Here is a 25,153-nt window from a genome sequence, read left to right on the forward strand (position 1 = left end):
TGGGGGGGGAAGGGGAACAAATCAGCAACCAAACAGAACAGCATCAACTTTCTAACCTCCTTTTGTTCTTCCTTAGTAAGATGATGGGAATTTATAATGTGAAAAATCTTTTGTCCATCTCTGCAAGAAGCTGCAGGAACACAATTGTCTTAGTGTTAGAAGTGCCAGAAGAGTTTTTTATTTCACTGAATCTGCAGTCAGCATATTTCAGACTTTTTTTATGATGATATGCATAAATGGAGCATAATGCAAATGTTAGTTTTGTGTGATAAAATACTCATGTGTGATAATACTTTTTTTTTTCAAAGATGGTATCTTTTCTTAAGTTACTGAACTTTTCCCCAGAAATTAATAGGTTTAAATTCAGCATTTCATAAAATAATCTAAACAATTTTTATTTTCATATAATTAATATCCTGCTATTGGGGGTTGCAGTTCATGTGTTGGAGGATCTACATATTAAATTATTACACTGGGAAAAAGTTCAGCAGACTGTGTTCTTTGGCGGGGGGTGAGAGAGGAAGAAATGCAAAATAATACAAGCCTTTGAAACATGAATCCACACACTCAGTCATGACTAAACCTATTCAAACACTCAGGTGTTTTTTTTTCTGAGACTGCTCTAGGCTCTAGCATTGTTGTGGTGTGACTTGTTTTCTTTATGAACTAACTCAATTTGCCTCATCCCTTTCTCTTCAAGGAACAGTTTCTGCTGCAAAGCGCACAGGCATTCCAGCGCCCCGGGAAATATCATCATCTGTATCCAGAGAGCGAGCCGTATTGCGTGGTCAAGCCAATGCTAGGAAAACACAACCCAGCCCCACCTCTTCTGGTACACCAACTCCTACCAAACACGTGCGCCCCACGAGCAAGTCCAAGCAAGAGAATGAAGCTGGTGACAAGGCTGTTCTGGAATCCCAGGTTAAAGAACTCCTGGCAGAAGCAAAGACAAAAGATTCTGAAATTACCAAACTCCGTTGTGAATTGAAGAAATGCAAGGAGAAAGGGTCGCTAAACGCTGAAGGAATGGGTGCTTCCAACCAAAATTTAGAAACAGTATCAGCTGTTGACATAGATCCGTTAATACGGACCCTTCAGGAAAAAAACAGGACTTTTCAAAAAGAGCTTGCTAACCTGGGAGAAGAAAATCGTGCTTTGAAAGAGAAATTGCTTTATCTAGAGAACTCTCCTCTCTCGGACACAACGACAAGCAGTGGAGGTGACAGCAGCCTCCCAACCCCAACTACCCAAGAATCCAGTTTTGGAAGCCCATCAAAAAACATGTCGAGAGGTGAAATGGATGAGCACAGGCAGCATGTGAATGGGGGTGCACTACGCAATTCAGGTTCTTCCAGCAGTGATGTAACTAAAGCTTCCTTGTCACCCGATGCATCTGATTTTGAACATATAGCAGATGTACCTTCCAGGCCAACATCCTCCAACAGCAACCACTTCAAAGGTTCTAAATGCTCCACTACAGGAAGTTCTCCAAACAATATTAGTGACCTTTCTGTTGCATCTCTTACAGAGAGAATACAAAAAATGGAGGAGAATCACCACAGCACAGCAGAAGAATTACAAGCCACTTTGCAGGAGCTGTCAGATCAACAGCAAATGGTGCAGGAGCTGACAACAGAAAATGAGAAGCTAGTGGAAGAGAAAGCTCTTCTGGAGACTTCCTTTCGTCAACATAGAGAGCGAGCAGAACAACTGAGCGAAGAAAATGAGAAGCTAATGACTCTCCTCCAAGAGCGATCCAAGAATGAAGAAAGCAGAGCTCAGGAGGGGAAGATCCTTGAACTGGAACAGAAGTGTGCAGAAGTTCTTGAAAAAGCACAATTTGAAAGAGAGAAATTGCTCAACATTCAGCAGCAGTTAACCAGCAGCCTACGAAGCTTAGAAAGGGAGCATCAAGATGCCCAGCAGGTGATTAAAAGCCTCAGAGAAGAAAATGAAAAGCTCCTTAAACTTCTAGAAGTGGAACAGCAGAGCAGCAGTACGGTGACAAAAGCTCTGGAGGACTGTAAAATTGCCTTAGAAGGTCTAAAAATTGAGAATGGCTCTCTCAAAACTCAGTTAGAGAGTGAGAAACAAAAGGCTGCAGAAATCAATGTGATGGGATGTACTACTGACAACTCTGAGGTGCAAGAGATGCTGAAAGTAGCCCATGCAGAAAAGGATCAGTTGGAAGCATCTTGCACTGAGCTTAAACAAGAGCTGCTCAAGGCAAACAGTGAACTGAAGCACATTCAGGGTCTGCTATCTAAGGTAAAGCAGTAACAGCTGTTACACATACTGGTTGTTTATCTGTCCTTCCATAAATAGGTAATTGTTGGTCTTTAGATCGCTGTTGAGCCATTGATTGTAAGTTTCCAGGATTTAAATTGCGTGAATTAGTTTTGAATGGAAGCTGGAGTTGTATGATATTATCTCTGTTTCTGCTGCTATGTGTGTATTTTCTCAGAAATAACTGGTAGCATAGCTGTGTTTACAAATTCAATACTAATTTCCCTTAATATCTTCTGCAGAATTTACTATTTTAGTAAATAGAATTGTGTTTATCAAATTTGGAGCAAAGAACAGGTCAGTAAAAAATTACTTTGATATTATGTGAACAAATTGGTGAAAATCACTTGGTAATCCAGATGGAGAGAAAGGTATGAGTAGTTATCAGTGAATATTAAATTCTGAATAACTAATCATGCTTAATTAGTAGTGTACTATAGGTGTCATTGGTCATGGGGACACAAGAACGTGAGCTAGTGCTCAGTGAAGCTGATATTTACAGCAACATGACTAATGATGCACAGTCAAACTACAGATGAGATTATTTTCATAAAACTAAAATATCTTTACAAAACTGAGAAGTATTCTCTTTTGGGATAGGTAATGGCAAAAAAAATGGATTTATTTCAGAACAGTTTTTCTCTGCCTCATTTGATAGTTTGTAGCTTTGCTCAGCTTAAGTCAGTTACTGTTTCTATTTTCTGTGTGATCCCAGATGTTCAGAAGAGAGCTGCAATGAGAGACGTCATAGAAAAAGTATCAATAAAGCACAAACCAGTGATTATGTCCTACCGCTGCAGAACAAGTGATAGTCTGTGCAGCCTTTCCTGTATGGGCAGGGGATCATGAGAAGAATAGTAAAGTTGGCTAGTTGCTGAGGAAGAGAGCATTGCCAAAAAGCACCTGCATGATTTGAGTGATTTAGGAAATCCAGATGTCCTTTCAGATTAAATAGGTGACCACAGCAAATGGAGTTAGTAGAGGAAGCTCCCAAGTGCTTACTGGAGCTGCAGTTTATGAAGAATAAATGAAAAACTGCTGAGTGCTCAAACTTTGTACCGAACTTTTATTGCTTGGTTTGGAAACCACAGATTTCCTCCTTTTTACTCTTCCTTTCCCTTGAATTACTGGCTATTTGTGACACCCAAACAAGACCACAGGCTTCTGTAAGGCTGCCCTTCAGTCAGGCTGTGCCAGTGCTGCTCACTGAATTGGCAGCCTATGCTGTGCTTTTCCATAACTTGTTCATGCTCGGAGATCTCCCCCCAAACCTGGAAGCATTGATCTGTGGGCCTGAGCCAACAAACTGAAGTGCAGCAGATTCCCCCTTCAGTAATTCCAGATGTCCTGTGTCCAGAAATATACTGATCTGCAGTAGCTAGCTCTACTATGTATGTTTTCACAATGCATTGAAAACGCACGTGGCAAAAGCAGCAAAATTGTTAATGTGGACAAACTGATTGTTGTCTTGGCCCTAAGGTAGTGATATCACTCTCATAATGTGATACATAAATAGATGTGGAGCTTTCCAGGAATATAATTCCTCTCTGTTCATTACCTGCAGACATTGGTTTGGAATTATGGTCATCATATAGAGAACTTAACTTCCTTTGTGCATCTTGTTTTACTGTCTTTATTACAGGGAAAGAAAACTGACATTCATAGCTCATCTGTGTTTCCTGAAACTATCTCATTTGCGTACTGAAACTCAGTTTACACAATGCTTAGAACACAGGTTCAATTGTTAAGTCTATGAGATGTCCAGTAAAATCTCTAAGGAGTGATATCTCTTAAGAAATAAAGGCAAACTTGCAGCTTGCTTTCTTCCCTTCCAGGCTGAGAATGAATGTGGTCAGCTGAAGGAGGTGTGTGACCGACAGGCTGAGCAACTGAGCAGAACCAGCCAGAAGCTGCAAGAGAAAACATCAGAGAATGAAGCAGATATAAAAAACCTGAAAGAGACCATTTTTGAGTTGGAGGACCAGGTGGAACAACATCGTGCTATAAAACTTCACAATAACCAGCTCATCAGTGACCTAGAAAGTAGGTGGAGCTGAAAAAAGGATTTATGCGAACTTATTCGGGGGGCTTAGTTATGGCTGCAGCAGGGAGGAGGAGGTATGTCTTGATATGTGTGACAAGGGCCTCACTGTACAATTTTTCCAATTTTGGCCAGTCCATTCCTTTCGTGCACAAAAGTCACTATTTTAACAGTTAGTGCTGTAGAAATAATATTAGAGGCAGTCTCCAGGCCTCATTCTTCAGCGAAGGATGTATTGCCCATTCTAGAAACTGGAATTACTGGCCTTTTGAAGGGCTTTTAGGGAAAAAGCACTAGGAAGAGTGGTAAAGTCGAGGTTGCTGTCGCGTTGTGGAAGGGGAGCCGCCACCTGGTGGAATGGGAGCACATTTCGCTTGCCAGTGTTAACCTCCAGTGCTCCAGGGCTGTGTGTAGTGAAGGGGTGATGCTGCACATGTAGTTTTGTAAATTTAAAAGTCTGGTTTAATGCCTCAAAATAGTTGCCTATTTCCGAGATGTTTGCATTATAAATCTACTGTTGATTCCAATTCTGATGCATTGACAGAGTATCATAGTTTCAGTTTAGCCTATTTAGTGGCATTACTAGAAGCAAAACCAAATAGGCTGCTCTGCCCTCCCATTTTCGCTTTTCACCCTTGCCCTTATGTGTTTAATAATATTCTCCCTTTTTTTACTGTTCCTAGGTAAAGCAATGAAGCTGGAAGAACAAAAACAAGATACTGAGAGGCAGCTGAAGGCTCTGACTAAGCAAATGAAGGTAAGGCTTAGACTCCCTGACGAAGCTAAGCTGAGCTTTTATTGCAGTACTGGATTTGAGAGAAGCATTGTATTTTTCTAGAACAATTGTAGAAAGTTCTTTCTACATCTTTTCATTCTCCGTTCTCTTCATTCATTTCTAGCTGTTTCTTTGCCTATGGAGAAAAAGTATAATACATCATTAGCAAGTTACTTTGCCGCTTTCTGCCTATGAACTTCGACTTTGGAACAGCCGTTGCTGCTTTGTGAATCATCAGTAGCAATGAGCTCTTTTCAGCAACAGTACTTGTAGTAGTATTGCAAGTCTGAACGATCAATAGCTATAGGAGGAACTTTGTACTTCTGTGTTGGAGTGGGGAGCTTAGCACCAGTTTCCTCTTTGGCAGTCTCATTGGTACTGTGTAAAGAGGCAAGTATTTCGTTTGAGGTCGGCGTCATCTTGAGATTGTGGTGAAATCCTGGTTGCTTGTGGTCACTGAAGCAGAGATCAATAACTAAGTGCTCAGCTCAGGTGCATTTTTACAGCAAACAGTTTGGGGTTCTAATTGCTCTTTCTAGGAAGATACAGAAGAGTGGAGACGTTTTCAAGCTGATCTGCAAACTGCAGTGGTTGTAGCTAATGATATTAAGTGTGAAGCCCAGCAGGAGCTCCGTGTGGTAAAGAGGAAGCTTCAGGAGGAAGAGGAGAAGAGCGCCAGACTGCAGAAGGAGCTGGATGAGGTGAAGGGCAGCAACAGGTTCGTTACTTACAAAGGTCAAGATTTGATCTCTGACTGCTAACATGCATGCAAACAGTGCTTTGTCAATAACTATTCATTGGCTTGGATGTGCATGTTTGTCTGTTTTTAACTCTTCTGGCAGATTTTGTTGTCTCTTATTCTAAGATGTTTCTGTTCTTTTTCTTTTTGGTGATCTAGTTCCGTCAACTAGGCCATGAAGGTTTTAATCAGCAAATATTAAGTAATAACAATTGCCAATGTCCTCTTATAGTTTTGTTCTCAATATAGTATTCCACTGTGGTTTATTGCCTTCATAACTCTATGGGCAGCTGTATTAAACCATCTTTGAAAAGATTGATTGGCTACATATATTCAATTGGACATCCAGAAGAGAACTACTTAACCTGAGAGGAGTCAAGGACTGTATATGTTCAATTTAAAATGAAGACTAGCTGGACTGCTTTGTTCTGCAAGTCTGATATGTGTTGACTGAGTGATCAATGCAAGTTCTAGGATTCCTCATCTCACATGTCCTGTCCTTAATTTGAAACCTGTTATGTGATTAGCTGTGTTAAATGGTCTGGACTGTGGCCAGCAATGTGGTTAGCATTTAGCCCAGAATCACCTTCGTCATGCAGTGGACCCACCTGTAAATTGCTGTAGTCATCAGTGGTTGGAGGGGAACCAGTAGTTGTGAACTGGTAAAGAAAGAGATATACCCTAGCATGGTAAGCTGTATATGTGGGGCTTCCCTCTGTGGGGGCATGGTAAGAACAAAAGTGACTTTTACGGTTGAATCTGGAACCAGTACAGATGCCTTACAATGTGGCTTTTATGCAGTGCATGACCTTTTATATACCACCTTTCATTCCAAAAATCATACTACAATCGAAGTACTAAATAAGGAGAGATAGAAAACAAAAGATGTATTAGAAGGAAGAACCAAAATTTCTAAAGATGGTGCTCTACTCTTATTTTTTTGCCTTGATGCAAGCAGAGCCAGCAGAGCTGCAGTGATGAGAACTTGTACATGGGGAACAAAGAAAGACAAAAATAACACAGTCATACTGTTAATTAAAAATGTGTGCCAAATTAATTTTGCTCCTTTAGATTTTTCCATTTAATCTCTCTTACTAGATTCATGGCCACTGGCAGAATAGCCACAGGAACACAGTGAATCCTGTCATTTCTTTCAGGTGGAATAACAGTCCAGCTTTGCACATATTTGCTCACTGTTTTCCGTTCAGGAGTTTCCACAGCAGCTGTACAGTAGATGGGAGTAAAAAGATGGGAAGGCTTTTGTGCGGAGGTGTATGGATCAGAATTCCTGGGTTGAAGGAACAGAAATACTAATTTTCAGAAAAATAAAGAAGGAATGTATTTAAGCTCCAGTTTCATTATCGGAGTCCCCAGTGGATGCAAAGAAAAGCTATTACAGACTATGTATTCAGACTAAATGACTACCAGACAGTAGTTAAGTTCTGGGCTCTGTTTCCATTCCTAATTTGTTCTTAATTAAATTTCTCTTGTTTAGAGCGGGGTCTATATATAAGGGTGGGAATCATATACTTGTAGTTTCCCCTCTTTATTCTTTTGTTGTTTAGGCTGAAGATGTATTTGATAATACTTAAACTGAATAGGAGATGACCTGCTAATTTGCAAACTGGGATATTTATCTTCCATGTGTAAGGAACATGGCTGCATTGTCAGCTCTTTGGCATAAGAAGCCTGAGCTGCAAATACTGCTTTTGAAATTAGATCCCCAGAATCCATACATAGATAGTTCCAGAAGGAGGTATTCAGACATGTATTTAATTAAGTCAGTTTTGGCATTTGTGTCTCCCTCTTTTTCACGTACATATATGTCTGTCTTTGCATCATGTTGACTATGCATATCTTGCTTTGAGTATTACCTTGGTCATAGAGCCAGATATACTGTCTGCAGTGGGCAACAGTTATTCTTTTTCAAAGACAGGTGTTGAGACCAAGTTTTGCATCTGTCAATTTAGGTATAACTAATTTGACTCACAGTGCCCATGCAGAGAGTGGAAAACTTCTGTACTGAGTGGTATGGAGAACGTAATGAAGCCTATGTAAGTCATTGTCTAAACAAACCAGTGATCAACAGCTAAACACCGACACTTTAAAACTGTACTGACCTATAAAACAAATTCTCAAAGTTGCCAAATCTCCTGCTGAGAGCCAGTTCTGCACTCCTAGTTATCTTTACATTCCTGAGGTCACTGTCTTCCCCAGCACCTCGGCTTCTTTCACAGAGAAAGTTCGGGGGATATTCTCATCATTGCTTTTAGTCAGCTTTCACAAATGCTACTCCTCAGAATCAGCAGTAGATTCTGGTACCTGCGGTGACTTTTAATGCATGCTCAGCACTGGTAGAAACAGTTTGTAGCATGATGCCTTAAAGCAGTCTACAAAGTATTCCTCGTATTTGCTAATGCTGAGCAGCTGTGTGCTCAGCTGAATATCTGACAGTCCCTAGTGAAAGTTTCCTGACTGATTTTTAAGCTCCAATTGGAAAATGTGTCTTCCAAATAGCTTGCTACTCAAAAGTTTTTGGCAAAATCTGAGCCATCTCAAGAGTCATTAGACTCCACCTCATAAATTGATCTTGAAGCCATTTTATCTCCTACGACATCCTGCCATTTTAATGTTTGCCTGTGGCTGCCTGAGTTCCTGCCTCCAAGTTTGATTTCACCGTTACATTCTTCTAATCAGACAAAAAGTCATTTTTGGTTCAGGAACAGCCAAAGAACTTGCAGAAAAAATCCTGATGAGGTCATCAGAGTTCATCTGAATGAAGGTAAGAGCCTCCCAAAGGTATCTTTAACACAGATTAAATGTCTAATTCTATGATTAAGAATGTTGGGGGGAGGTTGGACCAGCATCAAACACATGGAATAAGGAAGAGAGGAGTTAACTTGTCCCAAGTTAGTACTGACTGAAACCTACAAATTGATTAACTTGTGTTTCAGGCAGTCTTCTATGGTATTTTACGTCCTAGTTAATGTTACTTCCCTGCAGTAAAAGGCAAGAACTTACAATCCAATGTTGTGTAACTGTCTCCTCACAGGTAGTAGAAATTGAAATTATATAGCTTCCATCCTTGGAGGCTTTCGAGACCAGACAGGACAAGACCCTAGGTAACCTGGCCTGACCTCAAAACTGACACTACTTTGAGGAGGAAGTTAGACTAGGTGACTTCCTGAGGTCCCTTCCAACCTAAATTATCCTATGATCCTGTAGCAAGTTTCATCTTTTCAGAACACTCACCTTGGAGATAAATACTTGATCCTAAAACAGCTACAAAAATGAATTTAAGTAGTGAAAAAAAAAAAATGCTATATTGGGTTTGTAACATAAAGGAAGAAAGTTATTGCTGAAAGTACCCAAATTATGGATGGTTCTTTTTGGCTTCATTACATACCCATTTCCAAGCCTTTCTGGCAATACAGTGTTTAGCAGCAGTGAAAGTTTCAAGGTCTTGCCTTGACTCTCCCTTCAAATTCTCAAAATTATTTTGGCACTATAACATTATGTGCCTTGAACCAAGAACATGGAGGGAAGACAATTGGGCTGGGAGTAGTACTCAGAAAACAGAGCAACTTCTTAGAATGATAAAAAATATTTAACCAAATCTTCAAATGGAAGCCTGAAGTGAAGCTTGTGATGTATCCCACTAATTTGCTTCTGTTCTTCTTCCTAAAGTCTCAAATGCCACAGCATGGCAGTGTTACATGCTTTTTCTCCTGGAAATAAGCTTGTACTCTATGTGTATTAAACCCTACTGTCAGTCTGTATGTGCTGATGTGCTGCTCATTTGTGCCTGTGTTTTGCAGCTGTTCTGTCTTACAGAGGTTTGATAGTTCATTCGGCTCTCCCTGAAAGTAAGCGAACTAGAATGTCAGAGCAGGGTCCTTGAAGTATTGTTTGTTTGCTCTACTTGGTGACTCCTCAGAGTTGTGGGAGTTTTTGGTGTTTTGTGTGTTCTTTTTTTTAACCTGGATGGAGATTATTCAATCCCCTCTGGTGTAAGGGGTGTAACTTTCTGAAACAGAAACTCTGACTGAAGCAGAGTAACTCTAGTTGCCTGGACAGGTTCATGTACCCATTTTGAACGAATACTCCTAAATGATTAGAGGAGAGGTAAACCGGGAACGCTACTGTCCTCCTCCTTTGAAATTAGTTCCTTGGCTTTAAATACTTAATTTCTTCCTATCTGAGCAACATAGATATTTTTTTTTCTCTTGTATTTTGTATTGTTTACTCATCATGTCCCAAAGCCAAGTTAGTGGAGTGTTAAGGCACCCCTTCAACTGTCCTAGCAACGACATCAGCATTTTCTCCTTTCCCCTTTATTTAGTGATGATGGGATGATTAACTGTAAAATAGACCTTGGCTTAAAATACTTAATTTCTTCCTATCCGAGCAACATAGATATTTTTTTTTTCTCTTGTATTTTGTATTGTTGTTTACTCATCATGTCCCAAAGCCAAGTTAGTGGAGTGTTAAGGCACCCCTTCAACTGTCCTAGCAACGACATCAGCATTTTCTCCTTTCCCCTTTATTTAGTGATGATGGGATGATTAACTGTAAAATAGAGCTGTACCTCAAAATGGGCATTGTGTTGCATCTTATAACTTCCCCGATTGTTGTCTGTATCTCCATAGGTGCCTGATCTCAACCGGCTAACACAGCCCTGAATGGATGCATAGCCAGCCCTGTGAGACACTTCAGGACATACCTTCAACTTGCAGCTGAAAAAGGGAAGTTTCAATTCAAGAAGGCACCTGCAGTTTTTTATTGCCCTGCAAAAGTCAAGTGTATCACAAAGTGTGAATGCTACTCAGGTCCACCTCTTCCCCATGGGCAAGAGCCTATTTCTTTGTTTCAGAAGGCTTCTCTCTTCAGAAGACTCAGTGAGGTGGAAAAAGTTCTGAATTAGTCTAAAGCCAACTAGGCCACAAGAAGTAATCACAGAGATCTGGGGAACTGAAATAACTGAGGGCTTTTTTGGAGGGATGGGGGTATTTGCCCTGAAACAGAAATTCAAACATGCCATTTTCAACTTAAGCAAAAAATAAAACTGAGTGTGTATGTCTAACTTTTAAAATTTAATGCACATACACATTGAGTTCTCCATGTAGTAGTATATTCATAGATCTATCTCTGTGTGTCTACATACGTGTATGCATAGAGATCAGTACGTATAAATACAGACACACAAACTCATGTGATTTGTTACTGAAATCCAGCAGGAAAACTGAAGAGAAACATGAAGTTGCTTTTTCAATATCAGCTGCTTTGATGGTTTCAGATTTTTAATATTGTATTGACAAGGCACTCACCACTGGGTGGCATGTCTGACTTGGTGTGTGTTAGGAAGCAGGGTGGTGCCCAAGGAGCATGTCCTGCTATGACTTTCACAGAGAGTGTCCCGTGTGAGCTTTGTCCTGGCTGTAAGAATTGCAGATGGAGCGATCAGAAGGAAAAGAAATTAATATATCAAGCCCCTAGTAAATATCCTCTCAGAAAGGGTTCTTTCTCATACCCTTAACTCAGGTGAAGTATACAATGATCAGGGAGAACTTGCTGAACTTCAGCTTTGCAACTGGAGACACCTGGAGAGAGCTTTACTTGGATGCTAAGGAGAAACTCAGAAGTCACCATCTCTACGAGGAAATCATCAGAATTCATTCCAGGACTGGAATTTCATGTTTTGGCTGTGGGATTCCCATCCTTTCCTTCTGGATATGAAGATCTAGCAAAGGCCTGGTCTCAGAGCAGGCTGAGCTAGTAGAGAATTCTGCGGGATGTCCTGGCTTTGGCATGGCCTTCACCTTTGTGCCGTGCTACTGGAGTGTATGCATATATGCACACGTGTTGCCTTTCTTTTCTGTGCTGGCAGCTGTTGAATGTTGGTTTTTATGTTTAAGAAATATATATTGAAGTGCCAAATAAATGTTTAAGTGTCTGGAATTGTCTGCTGCCTGCCCTTGGCCTCTCTTCTGTTCTGTGCATCAGCAGCTGTGTGTCTCTTCTTTGTGTCCCTTGGAGTTCAGGAGGGTTCACAACAATGATAGGACTGTGTCAAAGACTAGATCACAGAGTAATTATTTCTGAAAATATGGTTCTGTGGCCCTAGGCCACCGGTAACAAAGAGGTCATCAGAGCAGTTTAGAAATTTCACAAACACATGAAGGTTGCTGTTGCCAACATCTATACATTAAGCACAGAAAAATTTGCACCTTGGTGGTCTGTTGTCCACATATTCCAAACCTAGAAAACAAGGAGAGCAACGCTTGCTATTAGAGAAAAGCTCAGTGCATCTACTTGTCTCACCAGTGAATGAAAGAAACTAGGCAGTGGTTTTGTGAAAAGGGCTGCACGTTTTAATTCCTTTGTGGCTAAAGTGCTCTGCTTCCTCCTGGAGCTGCTCCACTTAAGACAGCTGCACTTGCAGCATTTATCTATGTAAACCATTCATTCTTGTTTCAAGGAAAGCGTACAGCAGTAGATGATGTTTTGTTCAAATCCATCCTTTTTGTAGAAGAGCTTGCTTAGTCTTCTTGGATGGCCTAAGCTATAATAAGCTGAATAAGTTCTGTGCATAGGGAGTAATTTTTGGTTTGAAGTTATGGCTTGTCATTAGTCTTTCTAAGTCACGTTCCTCCTATACTGTCCTCCTGAATTGGCTTGCCACTGCAAGTTAAGCTTTTACTCTTCTGCTTCTCTATTAAGAAACCCATAAATGTACACATACATGCATCCCCTTATCATACAGATTTTTCTCTTTAAAAATGGAAAGTACTCACCAAGTTTCATAACACTCCATTGCTTGTTGGCTCACGTATGTGGTTTTAGTTTAAGCAAATAGGTCTCAGCACTGTTCTTCCTACCTTTCATGCCAAGGTTTGCAGCATGAGACGCCTCAGTTTTCTGATGTGATTGTGTTTAACCTAGGAGGTTGTTTCAAGGTACATTAGAAGCCTTTTACAAATATACAGACTTAAGATTACAGGAAGCATCTTAACAAAATTGGAACTGGTAGTAGCTCTGGCACTTGAATCTTCATAATTACTCTGTACAATGACAGAATAATGGCATGTGATTTCTCAATGGACTTTTCTGTAGCACAGCATACGGGCTGGTCTAGTTACTCTAACTTTATTTAACATGTTTGCATCCTTTTGCAATCAAAGGTTAGACTGAGGAGACTAGTTTGTGAGGTTTGAGCTGTTATCAGAGTTAAATCTTAACCAATGAGGTGGTGACTGCTTAGAGCATACCTCTGGCTTGCCTTATTCTCAAGATTTGCCAGTTGGCCTACAGGCATTTGCTATTCCTTTCTTACTCTGATAATACTGTGCAAACCTTGTGCATGCCCTTGTTACCTGGATAACTAGACGGTACTCTTACATAGGGGTGTATTTAATTCTTGAATGTGTAATGGGTTGTATTGGGTGGCTTGGTATCTTAAGGCAGCAATCTATCCTTCCTCCATGCTTTACTAGAAGCAGGACTCCTTTAGCTTTTGTGTTTTCATATAACTAAAGGGCAGATGCTATCACCTGTTGATTTGTTGTTTATGCCTTATGAAGCCTCAGAAGAAAAAGTGAGAGGTAGAACTTAAAGTTAGGCAGCAAAACACTGGCTTCTTCAGAGTTCAGTGAATCTTACCCAATCTGCCTTTCCTCCTTGTTGGATTAAATGGAGAATGGAACTGAAATGGCTTTTTCTCTAGCCATCTGCCTCTGCAGGCTCCTCTGGCACACAAGGAACTTGAATGAATTAGCAAAGAAATAGCTAATGTCTGCTTAAAGACATCTCTTTAAATTCTGCCAAAAATAGAAGCATCAGTCCCTCTTATTCTCTTGTTCATTAACACCCTTTAGCCCCTTGCATTTTGTAGACTGTATTGGCAAAAAGGAAAGAAAAAGACTGTGACCTCTATTTTTAGCTCTATTTTTAGCTCAACAGAAGTTGTTCAACCACACAGGCACCTTCTGGATGGAGTCCTCTAGCCTTCTTATTTAATAATTTCTGGTTTCATGTTCATGTAGCTCTTGGTGCCTACCGTACTTAAGAGTAGGGAAAAGAGGTGATAACTCAGAACCTATAGATCAGCATGAATTTCTTCAGCAGCTAGGAGATCAGGAGAGTAATGTGTAAATACTCTCTTTTTACGTGACTAGACTTTGTTGTCTACTTGCAGCTTTCCTAAACTAAAGCTAGGTAGTTACACTCGAAGTCTGCCTGAGAGCTGCTGGGTAAGTACAGTGTCAGTGCTAAGCAACATCAGCCAGATCTGTAAAATGCATGACTAGAAGCAACAGTTACGGTGTATGATTACATACGCTGTTTAACACAGCTGTGGACTTCCCTGTAAGAATTCCTGTAAGTCCAGCACCTAATCTTGACTTCAAAATTTCTTTTCAATGGAGTAACTTAATGATCCTTCCTGTTAAAATACGAGTCTTATTTCTATTTTGTTTGTCTATCTTTATTCCAGCCATTGAATTTTGGTATTTTTGTGTCTGCTAGGTTGAAGCGCCTAACAGTTTTACTCCCCATATAACTGCTTATGGATTGTGATTGAGGGTTTACTTGTTCAGCAGATGTCCTTGTTGATAAGCTGTAAGAGTTAAGTTTCCAAAGTTTTTCATTATGAAGTATATTTTTCTGGTTTAATTTTTATAGCTCTCATCTGGGCCCTGTCCAGTTACTTATTTTATTTTCAGTTATAGCATTTTAACTGGTAACAACTATTCCAGTAGTGGCCATGCCAATTAAAAACATAGAGTGTAAAATAACATCTTTCTCTTTGGTTACTTTCCTCATTATGCACTGAGGACCACAGTAGCCCCTTGGCCCCTGTGCTGTATTGAAAGCCCATCTTCAGGTAATTATCAGTGATCACTCACAAGTCTCATCAAACTGCTTTTTCCTGTGATAATCCTCCATACCATGTGAGGATGGGGAATGGAGATGAAATGGTTAACAATGCAGAAAAGTTTGTTAGACTCAATGATTTAATGTTTGCTAAGGACTCCAAGAAAAGAATATGAACATTCTAATGAGTGGCCCATGTTCTGGGCATTACGATAAAAGGTGTGCGTGGTTGGATTTGCCTTACTACATGTAAAGACCTTTAATCTCTGCTTGCATTTCCTGTTGCCCCTGACTTTGATCTCGTCTCTGCTTTGCAGGCTGGCAGCTGAAGAGGTAGAATCTCTAGAGGCAGATACAACCAACCGCTGGCAAGGAGTCTGTATTAGCAGAGCATCTCCCACACCGTCAGAATCTGCAGCCACTGTGAAGTCACTGATAAAATCATTTGACTTAGGATGCTCAGGTACTTGAACACTGTATTTTGTAGTAAAAATTTTTCTAGCAGCAAACAGGTAACTTTTGCCATTTTGTGGTGCTTCTTGCTTCTTAATGGATATTTTCTGTCAGTGCTTGGTGCATAAATACTATCTGTGGAATGTCACTACGCTAGTGGTTCCCTGTTCTGACAAAAGGGAGATAGTTGGGTTTGAAATGCAAATGTTTCCATGTTTTTTCCTTGCAGGTAGCACTGGACAAAACATCACGGTTCACAAGGTCCCCAGGAGCCCTCTAAGTGGAATTCCAGTGAGGACAGCCCCAGCAGCTGCTGTTTCCCCCATGCAGGTACAGGGAGCTCTTTCCATCCTTGTAGTTTTAAAATGGGTAGGTGCAGTGTTTGCTACAGCATGACATAGCTTTAGCATGCCAACGTGCATATGTTGATAAGGGGAAGGGGAAACTCATCTGTTTATTTGCTATGAAACTTCAAATGCTGTAGTACTAACAAAAAGGATCAAAGTGAGTTTGTCTTTGACTTCAGTTTAGAGGTCTCAGTGGACGGATGTGAACTCTTTGGAATACAATTCTGAACTTTAATCACTGTTCACCAGAAGATAGGTTTCAATTATTGGGAGTTAGTTACAAGAAACATCAAACTAAATTAGGTAGCTGGCATGTCAGTTGAGAGACATGAGATAGTAAGTTTCTAAGTTGTATGCTCCCAGTTATCCAGTAAGTTCATGCAGCGCTGAATGAAAAGCTCTTACAGTTTGGTTTTTTTCCTACTGAAGCATAACTGCTCTGGAATGTAGTACTACTTCTGTCACTGCACCAGTTAGTTAACTTTCTGTTAGCACTCTTCAAATCTGTGGTGCAATGCTATTGGAAATACTGCTTCTGTGAACGGTGGAGAAGCAAATGCACTGTGCTTCCTGATTTCCATATAAGCTGAAGGCGGCATACAATCAGACTGCTAACTTTTGTAGGCTAGAGAAGCCATTGTCTGTTTTTGACTGGGTGGTCACTGGACTTACAACAGGATATCCCCTTCTGAATCTGGGTAAAAAACAGTTGCGAGGCTAGGGTGTTCAGGTGAGTGTTCTGAAGAATCAAATGACTTGGAAAGACTACTTAACAAATGTGTGAGCACATTTCCTTCAAAGAATCAGCAAAGGAAGTTTAAAGAATGGCATTAAACAGAGGTCTGGGAACCTTCTATTAATGCCTGACTGAGGGAGTATTAATGCTGAAACTGGCAGTAGGGCTGCGGAGACAAGAATCCTTCTGACTGACAATTTGGGGTGCTGGGGACAGAGGCAGGGTTAGGAACAGGCATTCTTACTTTGGGTTTGTGACACTAGATTATATTTGGCAAGAAAAAAATGGTGCAAATAGAAGCGTGAAATAGTTCAGGAACTAATATATTACCAGCTAAAAATGGTGTCCCTTTGTCCTTTTATTTTTCACAACCTTATATCTGGATCTACGTACAGCTGATACCTAGTTGAAAGGTTTCTGCTTTATCATCTTGAGAAAGCAGAAACATCTCTTCTTTCTGTATGCCTTTTTAAGCATGATGGCTAGTATTTTTTTTTGTTATCTTTTGTACATTTGTTTGTTTCACAGAGACATTCTGTTTATAATAATACCAAGCCAACCAGCAAGGGCGTTGCCAGACACACGGATCTTTCAGACCTTCCTCTTGCAGGTAAGTTGCAGTAAACATACAAATGTTGCCTCTTTTTAGTAGCAAAAGCTTGTCATTAACTGTTGGCTTTTGCCTGGGCCATTTTTCCTCTTCTCATATGGTCAAAAGAAACATGAAAAAGTGTCTTCAGAGTCTTTGTTTTAGAGAGCTTATTAATTTTTTCATGTTTCCATTCCCATCTTGATCATAGCCTTGGAAAACTGAAAAATAGCTGATTTATTATGGTTTGCCAACACAAACTTGCCTTCTTTATTCCGAAGTATCCGTGGCACCTCTCTAATCCATGCTGTGGAACTGGAGAGGATTGGATTTTCTTCAATATGTATGTATCTGGAACAAGTCCAAAGCACTGTCTTTTGAGGGTTTATTTGTTTTTAAATTGAGCTTCATTTGAAATACATCAAACATTTCAGATACCAATGTGACTGTTTTAGGAGCAGTCATATTTGGGCTCAAAATAGTTTGTTTTGAGAGTTCTCGAGAGATGCGCTTGTTTTTATTTCACACTTTGCTTTTGTTCTCTTGTCATTTAATATTCTTTTCTACCAGTGTTTGTTTCCCATTTTCTCTAGAGCCCTTTATTTTGATTGTCTAGTCCCGAATGTAGTTGTTACATTGGACTCAAAGCTGGTAACAACAGATTATTGAATTAATAAAGGACAGATGAAATATTATGTTCCTTCAGTGAAATTGCAGGGAGGGACAAAAAAAATCAGTCACAACTTCTTTATCAGTAGACTGGATTTTCTGCAGTAGTGTGCTAGTACAGGAGAGAAATTAGAACCTGTCTTCGTTTTTAGACTCTTCACATAAGCTGCTAAGCTTCCCCTTCCATCATTCAAAGATGAAGAGATACTGGATCTGAACAGCAAAACAGGTTATAGAGTAGATGGCAGCATAAACAAATAAAAGCTTGTCTACGCTGCTGGCTTCTCCTGCAGAATTAAATGCTAAGCAAGCAGAAGTTATCAGTGGAACAGAGTTTACTTATTTGTATCAGTTGGTTTCCAGACAGTGTCTCGCATGACAGTATACAATGATCCTAAACAGAACACGAGACCTTTTTAATCTCTGCCAGTTTACTGTAGAGTGAAGTCTTCTGTTAACTGTGTAATATAATGCCAGTTCTTAATAATAAATATCCCACTTCAGGCAATGGATAATTACTGTTATTACCCATAGACAATTGTTCTGAGAAAATCTGTTGAAATCAACAGGTATTTTATTAGCCATTGTATGGTAAAAATTTATGGTTGCTTATCTAACAAGTTCCTGTATTTACAGCTTCTCTTTGTACCTTGGTTTAATTTAGTTCCAATAATCCATAGCAAAGGTTTACTCACTTTAAAGTTGTAATAGCTCTGGTTCCAATCTAAATAATCCCAGAAGGCAGTTGATCCAAGCCCTGTGCAAACAACACTGAATTAAAAAATATCCCCAAGGAAATTCAGAGTGAAGTAGTCTCCATAATAATAATAATCTTCTGGCTGATTCTATCTGACCAGTATCACAGCAGGGTTCTGTGATGTCCTTAATATGACCCAAATGTTACATCGGTGGAGAGGAGAATGTATTTCTTCACAGAAAGCATTGATCTTTGGCTATGATCTTTTCATTTAGAACCAGAGATTTACTGGTTCTGTCCTGGAATTTCTAGCAGCCAAAAATGCATCAGAGGAAGTATATTACTCATGCAAGTGAGACTGAAAGTACAAAACTGAATACTATTAACTTCCACTGCTTCAGACACTACAGTATAATTCAAACTAGTAACCATAAAGTTTCTTTAAATAGTGCAAATAGATAGTGCTAACAGAATGTGATTTTCCTTAATCATGTTGCATATTTTTCATACGATTATTATCCTGTTTCTCTTTCCAAATGATTCTTAATACGCCCTCATCCTCTCCCTCTTTTCGTTCCAGCTAGATGCTTACGATAGCCTTTATACCTATCTGGGTTCCTTCCTTTTCCTTTCCCTTTCTTTTTCTGTACTATCCATGAACGCATCCTGGCACAGCACTTCCTAATTAGACCATGTCATTAGCGAGTCCAATTATGATAATGACAATTTAGCAGTGCTTTTTTTTTTTTGCTATCCTTATAAAATAGTAAGAAACCTGCATTCCTCTTCATAATACTCAGATTTTGTTTATTGGTGTGCCTTTTGCAGTAGATGTTTCTCTAAGCAGAATATTCTTAAGTTTAAAACAGTCCCAAGAATCATTCATTGATTGCCTGTCTGGTTGGTGTGGCTCTTTAAATTTGAGGCAATTCTCCATAAATCCAATGTAATGAGGAGCTAGAAGTGTCATACACGTTTGGAATATATAGTGGAAAACCAACAAAAAGACCTTTTAAAAGTATGCTGTGTGCTATTTCTTGTTTGTTAGGGGTTCATGGTGCACTCAAAGAAGGGATAGGTGAGTGGAAGGAAGGATGACCCTGACTCTGAAGGTCTGTGCAATTCAATGCAACAAAGCTCTGCCAACAGCCAAGCTACTGGGAATGAGACAATCTTCTGGGACTAGATTCTGTCCTTTTCCATCTGGACTTTAATAGATAGGAACTTAGCAGCCCTTTATGCTGTGGAAAGAAGGTGCAGAAATGCGTATAGCTCTCAGCAGCTGCAAATGTAGTCTTACAAAATTCAGGAGCCGGCAAGGGCAGCCCCATGCTTGTTGGAAGGATATGTTCATCTGGCAACTGCTGATACACACACCCCAGTTACTTCTGAAAAGAAATTTAGGACTGATTCGGTGATACTAGCCTTTGCTGCAGCTGAGATAAGAAGGAATTCATGCCTCCAGGTGATATGGCATTAATTGATAAGTAACATAGGGAGATAACTTAAAAGGAGGAGAAAAAGTTGTGTTCCACATTCATTTAATTTTTGATAACAGCTCAATATGCTGGCCATAGATCCTGCCTTGTTGACAGTTTGTCTACAGAAACGAAGCAGCCAACTTTCCCTGTGTTATACATTGCTCTACCTCATGATTGATATGCCCAGGGATATAATTTGATTTCTATGATCTCTTTGGCTTCTCTTCAAAAACCTATGAACATTGGACTCTATGGCTACTGATTTTGTTGATTTTATTTATTTTACCTATATACACCTATATAAATATATATCATAAAAATATTATATAAAATATGTAATATGTGTAATAAAAATATAGATACATCTGCTATGAATATATTGACACTTCCCAAAGTTCTGTCAGATAGGATACCAAGAATCATGTGATAATAAGTGCCATTTACTGCTGCCTTGAGCTGGGCTGTATTCAGGAGACAAGAGGCTTTCTTGTTACAAATCTGCTAATGGCAGAAAAGAAATTATTATACTCGGGCTGGTCAGTCAGCTGGTGAAGATGTCTGGCAATCAGCTTTTGAACCTTTAAGACTGTAGATTTTGGTATTTCCCCTCATTCACCTGGGGCCCCTACCCCCCAGCAGGAGTATCAATCACAGGAAACCAGGCAGTCTGTACTGTTGAAATCATCAAAGCCATTCCTTGTTATGATCACCTCTAATCTGCTCAAGGTTTCCTAGCCCCATGTGTGTTTAATGAACAAATGAGTACATTTGTTTAGAATCAAAACAACAGACTACATATTGTGTGCTGGGTGGCAGGACAGTGATTAATCAAGTTCCTCAGACTGCAAACTGACAGCTTTTTTTTTTTTTTTTTAATTCCCACAGACCTTCTGAAGGGGAGAAATGAAGAGCTGAAACCAGACCATTACCTCCGTAAAAGCCCCTCCCTGGAATCCCTGAGCAAACCCCCTATGGCCTTTAGCAGCAGAATGCTTACCTCCAACCCCAGCAGCTTGAAACCCCAAAGCAAACTCAGGTACCAACTCAATTTCCTGGGAGAAACAGCACACTGGAAAGATTGACAGCATTACCTGGCACTAAAATGAATGTTTTAATCTGGTGGGCCCCTGTCTCCAGTGAAAATTCTGCTGGCTAGTCTATCTGGTTCAGAATTACCAGGTTCTGTCAGATTCAGTTATCAAAATTCAGATTATGATAACTACAATTATCTGTAAAATGAGCAATCATGACAAAATAAGAATAGCAAGCTTTCAGGAGCCACTGAGTTGTACACGTGACAGAATTCTTGTATATAAGTGGTCAACTCTCGTTATCTTACTGTAGGCTTGCATGTTACAGTGAGTTAAAAACTAAAAGCTTTCAGGTCTAAGGGAAAGCTGGACTCATAATTTTCTTCTGTCTTGAGAAAAAGCATATATTTTCCTCTGATCTCCACCATTATTTCCAACAGTAGAAGCTGTAGGCAGGAGACAATGCGGGTGTTTTGATTTTTGGCCTTTAACTGTCCGTGAGGCCTTGACTGCAATACAGCTTCCAGATTTTTCATTTTATTCAAGAACTGGTTCTGCAGCAGCTCAATTGGATGTGAATTTCGTGTTACAGATTCTTTAGATAGTTTCTTTCAGTTCTACACCCTAAATCCTAGTTTTCAATGTGTAAAGCAAAGAAGTTACTTGAAAATTTTATAAGTAAAGCTGATGAAAATAATAGCAGAAATGCTGGGTTAACGCATGCTGTCAGATATCCGTAGGCTGCTGTTTTTTCAGCTCTTTGTATGCAGTGATACCAACTGAATTTGTCTCATCTAAGGGCGAATATAGAATGCAAGCTCTGAAAGGTATTGTAGGTTGGTTCATCTGTGCTGCCATTCTGCTTTGTCATAAAGATATTATTTACACACTAGTAAAAAATAAGAGACTTCAAGAATATTTATCTTCTCCTCCCTTATGCTTCCCTGCATTAGTGTGGAGAGAAAGGACCCACTGGCAGCCCTGGCTCGGGAGTATGGTGGTTCAAAGAGGAATGCTCTGTTGAAATGGTGCCAAAAGAAGACTGAAGGTTACCCGGTAAGGGAATAGGTACATTTTTCCTTTTCTCTAGAGAGTAATTCATCACTCTCCTATAGGTATGCAGTAAGCAATGTCACTTAAATATCTGTATTTCAATCTGCTGATTTTTGCATGTTTACTGCTTCTGGGTGTTTCCATCCTCTTCCTTCAGATTTCTTTAACACTGCAGTCCCTAATACAACACTGTCATAAGTAATTTGTATACAAAACCCAAAATATTTACTGCATCAAAAGTCGCTGATGGTGAGAAACAGAGTGTATATGTGCAGCAGCTTCAATTTGGCATCATTTTTGAAATTACACTCTAATGTTTTTTTCTTCTGTAGTCGACTGTGGGCGATGTGCTATTGTGAGAGTTATTTTCCTTGGTCATTTCTGTAAAAACAAAGAAATATTTCTTTGTGTGGCCTTGCCCAAATGAAGTTTGCAGCTTGGGGCCCCACTCTTTCTAATCTGCTGCAGTTTAATGGGATTTTACAAAGCAAATTTTGACTGCTTGAGAATGTCTTATTTCTTTGCAGAGTGATTTTCACTGTTCAACAGGCATAATGATTTGTCCATTTCTTGTGTGGCCATTGCTGTGCTTATCAAGCTCTGGCTAGTGTTTGTATGTAGTTGATTTAGGCCTTTGGTTCTGCTTGTAGCTGAGCTGTAGAAGGCAATTATAGACAAGAGTTCAGCCTGTGATATATGCTGGGTGTGCAGGATAGTCTTGGTTTGATATAATGTTGAGATTTTTCTTTCTTAAGAATAATATTGTTTGTTACTTAGAGCAGAAGACAAAAGCAGTTATCACCACATGATATGCACCCTGGAGCAAGTCTTTAATAAAAGCAGAGTCCAGCTTTTAAAGTAAATAATAAAATATTTTTTTTTTCTTAACAACCAGCTCTTTATGAAACATTAGCTGCCAGGTGCAGGAGTTTGGAAGAAAAGACAGTAGCTTTCCCTTTAAGTAAACTTATCTGTAAAGGTTTCAGTTGTTTCTTAGCACTGGCGTATTCATCTGGCTTGCACCAATTTCACAGGACAGGTATCAGAGAAGCTCTTGACTTTAGACACACCTTAGAAAGAATAAAATCAGGGCTAGTGTTCAACCTCCAGTTCTGTGATACTGCCTAAAAGGCCACAGTGCTATCCCCTGAAGTTGTATGCTTTATGCTGTGTTGATTTATTTTATACCACATCAACTAAAATTGTCCTAGTCTTGGATTTGAAGGTGTGTGGGAACGTTCCCATCCAGTCCTCAGAAAATGATTAATGAAATACAACTTTTCCAAGTCTAACTTCTGTTAAGTCAGCAAACCCATCTATTGAGTAACACTTTCTCCTGACAGTGTTGCCCTTTTTTGTTTCAAATGGCACATATGGTGAGCTGCTTCCACTTCTCTTAAAACAATCTAACTTCCCAGAGTTTGCTGTTAGAAGTGTTCTGGAAGAGTCAGCCTGTAGTTTTCTTTCTCTGATTACACCCAAGTTGGACTAAGTGTATTGCTTTTAGAAATTATGATGTGGCTTTGCAAATAGAGCCCTGATTCTGTAGGTACCAGACTGGCACCAAGAGTGACAAGTATTCCCTCTGTGATAGAAGAGAAAAGGAGTTTTGTTTTTCTATGCTGAACCCAAATAGTGGCGCTAACTGTGTATCAGATAGCAGGCCACCCAGGAGGTATGCAAGGCAATCCGGGTCTATTTGTTTTTCCTTTTAGTATTAGTCTCTGGAGGAAAGTATGTCCATGTTTCAGAGGACAGTGGAAGTCTTTGCTTTATATATGGCTGCTGGAGTGTTGTTGCTACGTGACTGTCCAGATGATGTTTCAGAAGAAGCTTTGTTGTTTTCATTCCTGCGCTGATGAGGCTCTTGTTCTGTTCATGGCTGTCCTCTGTTGTTACTCTTTCTAAAGCAGCCAAATGAGTTTTCAGCAGTTTTTGAAAACAAGCAGGTAAAGCACTGACACTGTGTAATCCAAGAGAGTCTGAGAAGTTCAAGCTGATGTGATGGGGGCCTTATTACCCAGACTGTAAGATCTCAGGGCAGAAATTAAAGTCAGATGAACTAAAGGACAAACATGGTATTGATTTATGGTGAGAGCCTTGCTTCTCTATCTTCACTGCTTCATTTAGAGGTATTATCTCTTGGACATTCTTCCTCAGATTCTCATTCCCATTGCACTCTCTGCGGTACATTCACTAACTCTTCTTGAACTTGCTTTTCCCAGACCCTTGCACTCTTAGAATAAGGCTGATATTAAGCTCCACAGGGAGTTTTTGTCATTCTTGAGTACAAAGAGCTGGAGTACAGTAAAGAACGTCATCCTCCTTCCTGCCTTAGTCACTGCAATGGTGGGACTGAGGTAATGAACTCCACTGAGCAGAACCCTGATGACGTGCATGACTTCTTTTCCATAGATAATACCCCTGTCCATGAGGCATCATCTGTGCAAATCCCAGTGTAATCTGTCGTGTTCTTTCTAACATGAAGCCCAGAACTACAGATAACTTTGGATGCAAACTGTTTTCAGCTCTGTGACACAGAGAGTGAGAGAATAAAAGACTTGCTGCTTGACTGCCTGACTTCTTTTTTCAGTGGCAAAATGTACTGCCTTTGAGATCTAGTAACAGTTCCTGATCTGTACTGGTGAGGAAGAGGAAGATTACTTTCTATTTAAATTATGAAGATACCAGATTTCATTAAACAGTATGAGCAAAATGGATTAGAATAACTGATACTCTCAGTAGCAGCCACTACCCATGTCCCAGATTCCCTGAGGAAAGCTGGATTAGTGAGCTAGGAAGGTATCTGGGGTTAAGACTTTGGGACCAGCACACAAGGCTCCACTTTTTAAATGCTTTAATCCATACAAGGCTTATACTATAGATAGAAATTTACATCCTGCTCCTGGCATATACCCTTGCGTTGACTACAGTGGGAACATTCCCTGGCTTTGAACTTCAGTGTGTTCCCCAGGAGGCAATCTCATAAACCAAGACAGGGACACTGGAGGGACTTGAGAGAAGTGCAACACAAATTAGTAGTGGCTTGGAGGATTTTGTTTGTTTTTTATAAAAAGAAATTGCATGAGTTTACAGCAACTGAGGGGAAACATGAAAGCATCTATGTTTCTGCAATCTGCTATGTCATTTTTAAGATCCTTATTTAAACAGTAATTTGATATTAAAAAGATGTGAACTCTAAGCAGAAAGAGTAATTATTTAGAACATGAAAACATAATTGCTAGAATGAAAATAAAGTGGAAGTTCAGTTTAATGACTACGAGAAAAGACTATGAAAGTGGGATTGCATAAACTGTGGCATGATCAATCATATGATTTCAGCTGTCATGTTTCAATGTCTAGATGAATGTTATATGGGATTTTG

The 25,153-nt window shown here is 39.7% G+C and overlaps 1 protein-coding gene across 1 annotated transcript in view; it reads left to right on the forward strand.

The window, feature by feature from the left end:
• Positions 1 to 700: 700 nt before the first annotated feature.
• The window catches only part of SPECC1 (sperm antigen with calponin homology and coiled-coil domains 1), a gene marked incomplete at its 5' end in the record, with an annotated part of 40,070 nt that continues 15,617 nt past the window's right edge, over positions 701 to 25,153 (forward strand). The window contains 9 exons of the mRNA XM_009695505.1: positions 701 to 2,268; positions 4,122 to 4,329; positions 5,011 to 5,084; positions 5,642 to 5,820; positions 15,030 to 15,175; positions 15,395 to 15,495; positions 16,777 to 16,858; positions 20,570 to 20,720; positions 21,669 to 21,771. Coding sequence (XP_009693807.1) covers positions 701 to 2,268; positions 4,122 to 4,329; positions 5,011 to 5,084; positions 5,642 to 5,820; positions 15,030 to 15,175; positions 15,395 to 15,495; positions 16,777 to 16,858; positions 20,570 to 20,720; positions 21,669 to 21,771 — 2,612 coding nt within the window. The remainder of the gene's footprint in view (positions 2,269 to 4,121; positions 4,330 to 5,010; positions 5,085 to 5,641; positions 5,821 to 15,029; positions 15,176 to 15,394; positions 15,496 to 16,776; positions 16,859 to 20,569; positions 20,721 to 21,668; positions 21,772 to 25,153) is intronic.

Source organism: Cariama cristata, unplaced genomic scaffold, assembly GCF_000690535.1.
Source record: "Cariama cristata isolate BGI_N322 unplaced genomic scaffold, ASM69053v1 scaffold4692, whole genome shotgun sequence".
NCBI lineage: Eukaryota > Metazoa > Chordata > Aves > Cariamiformes > Cariamidae > Cariama > Cariama cristata.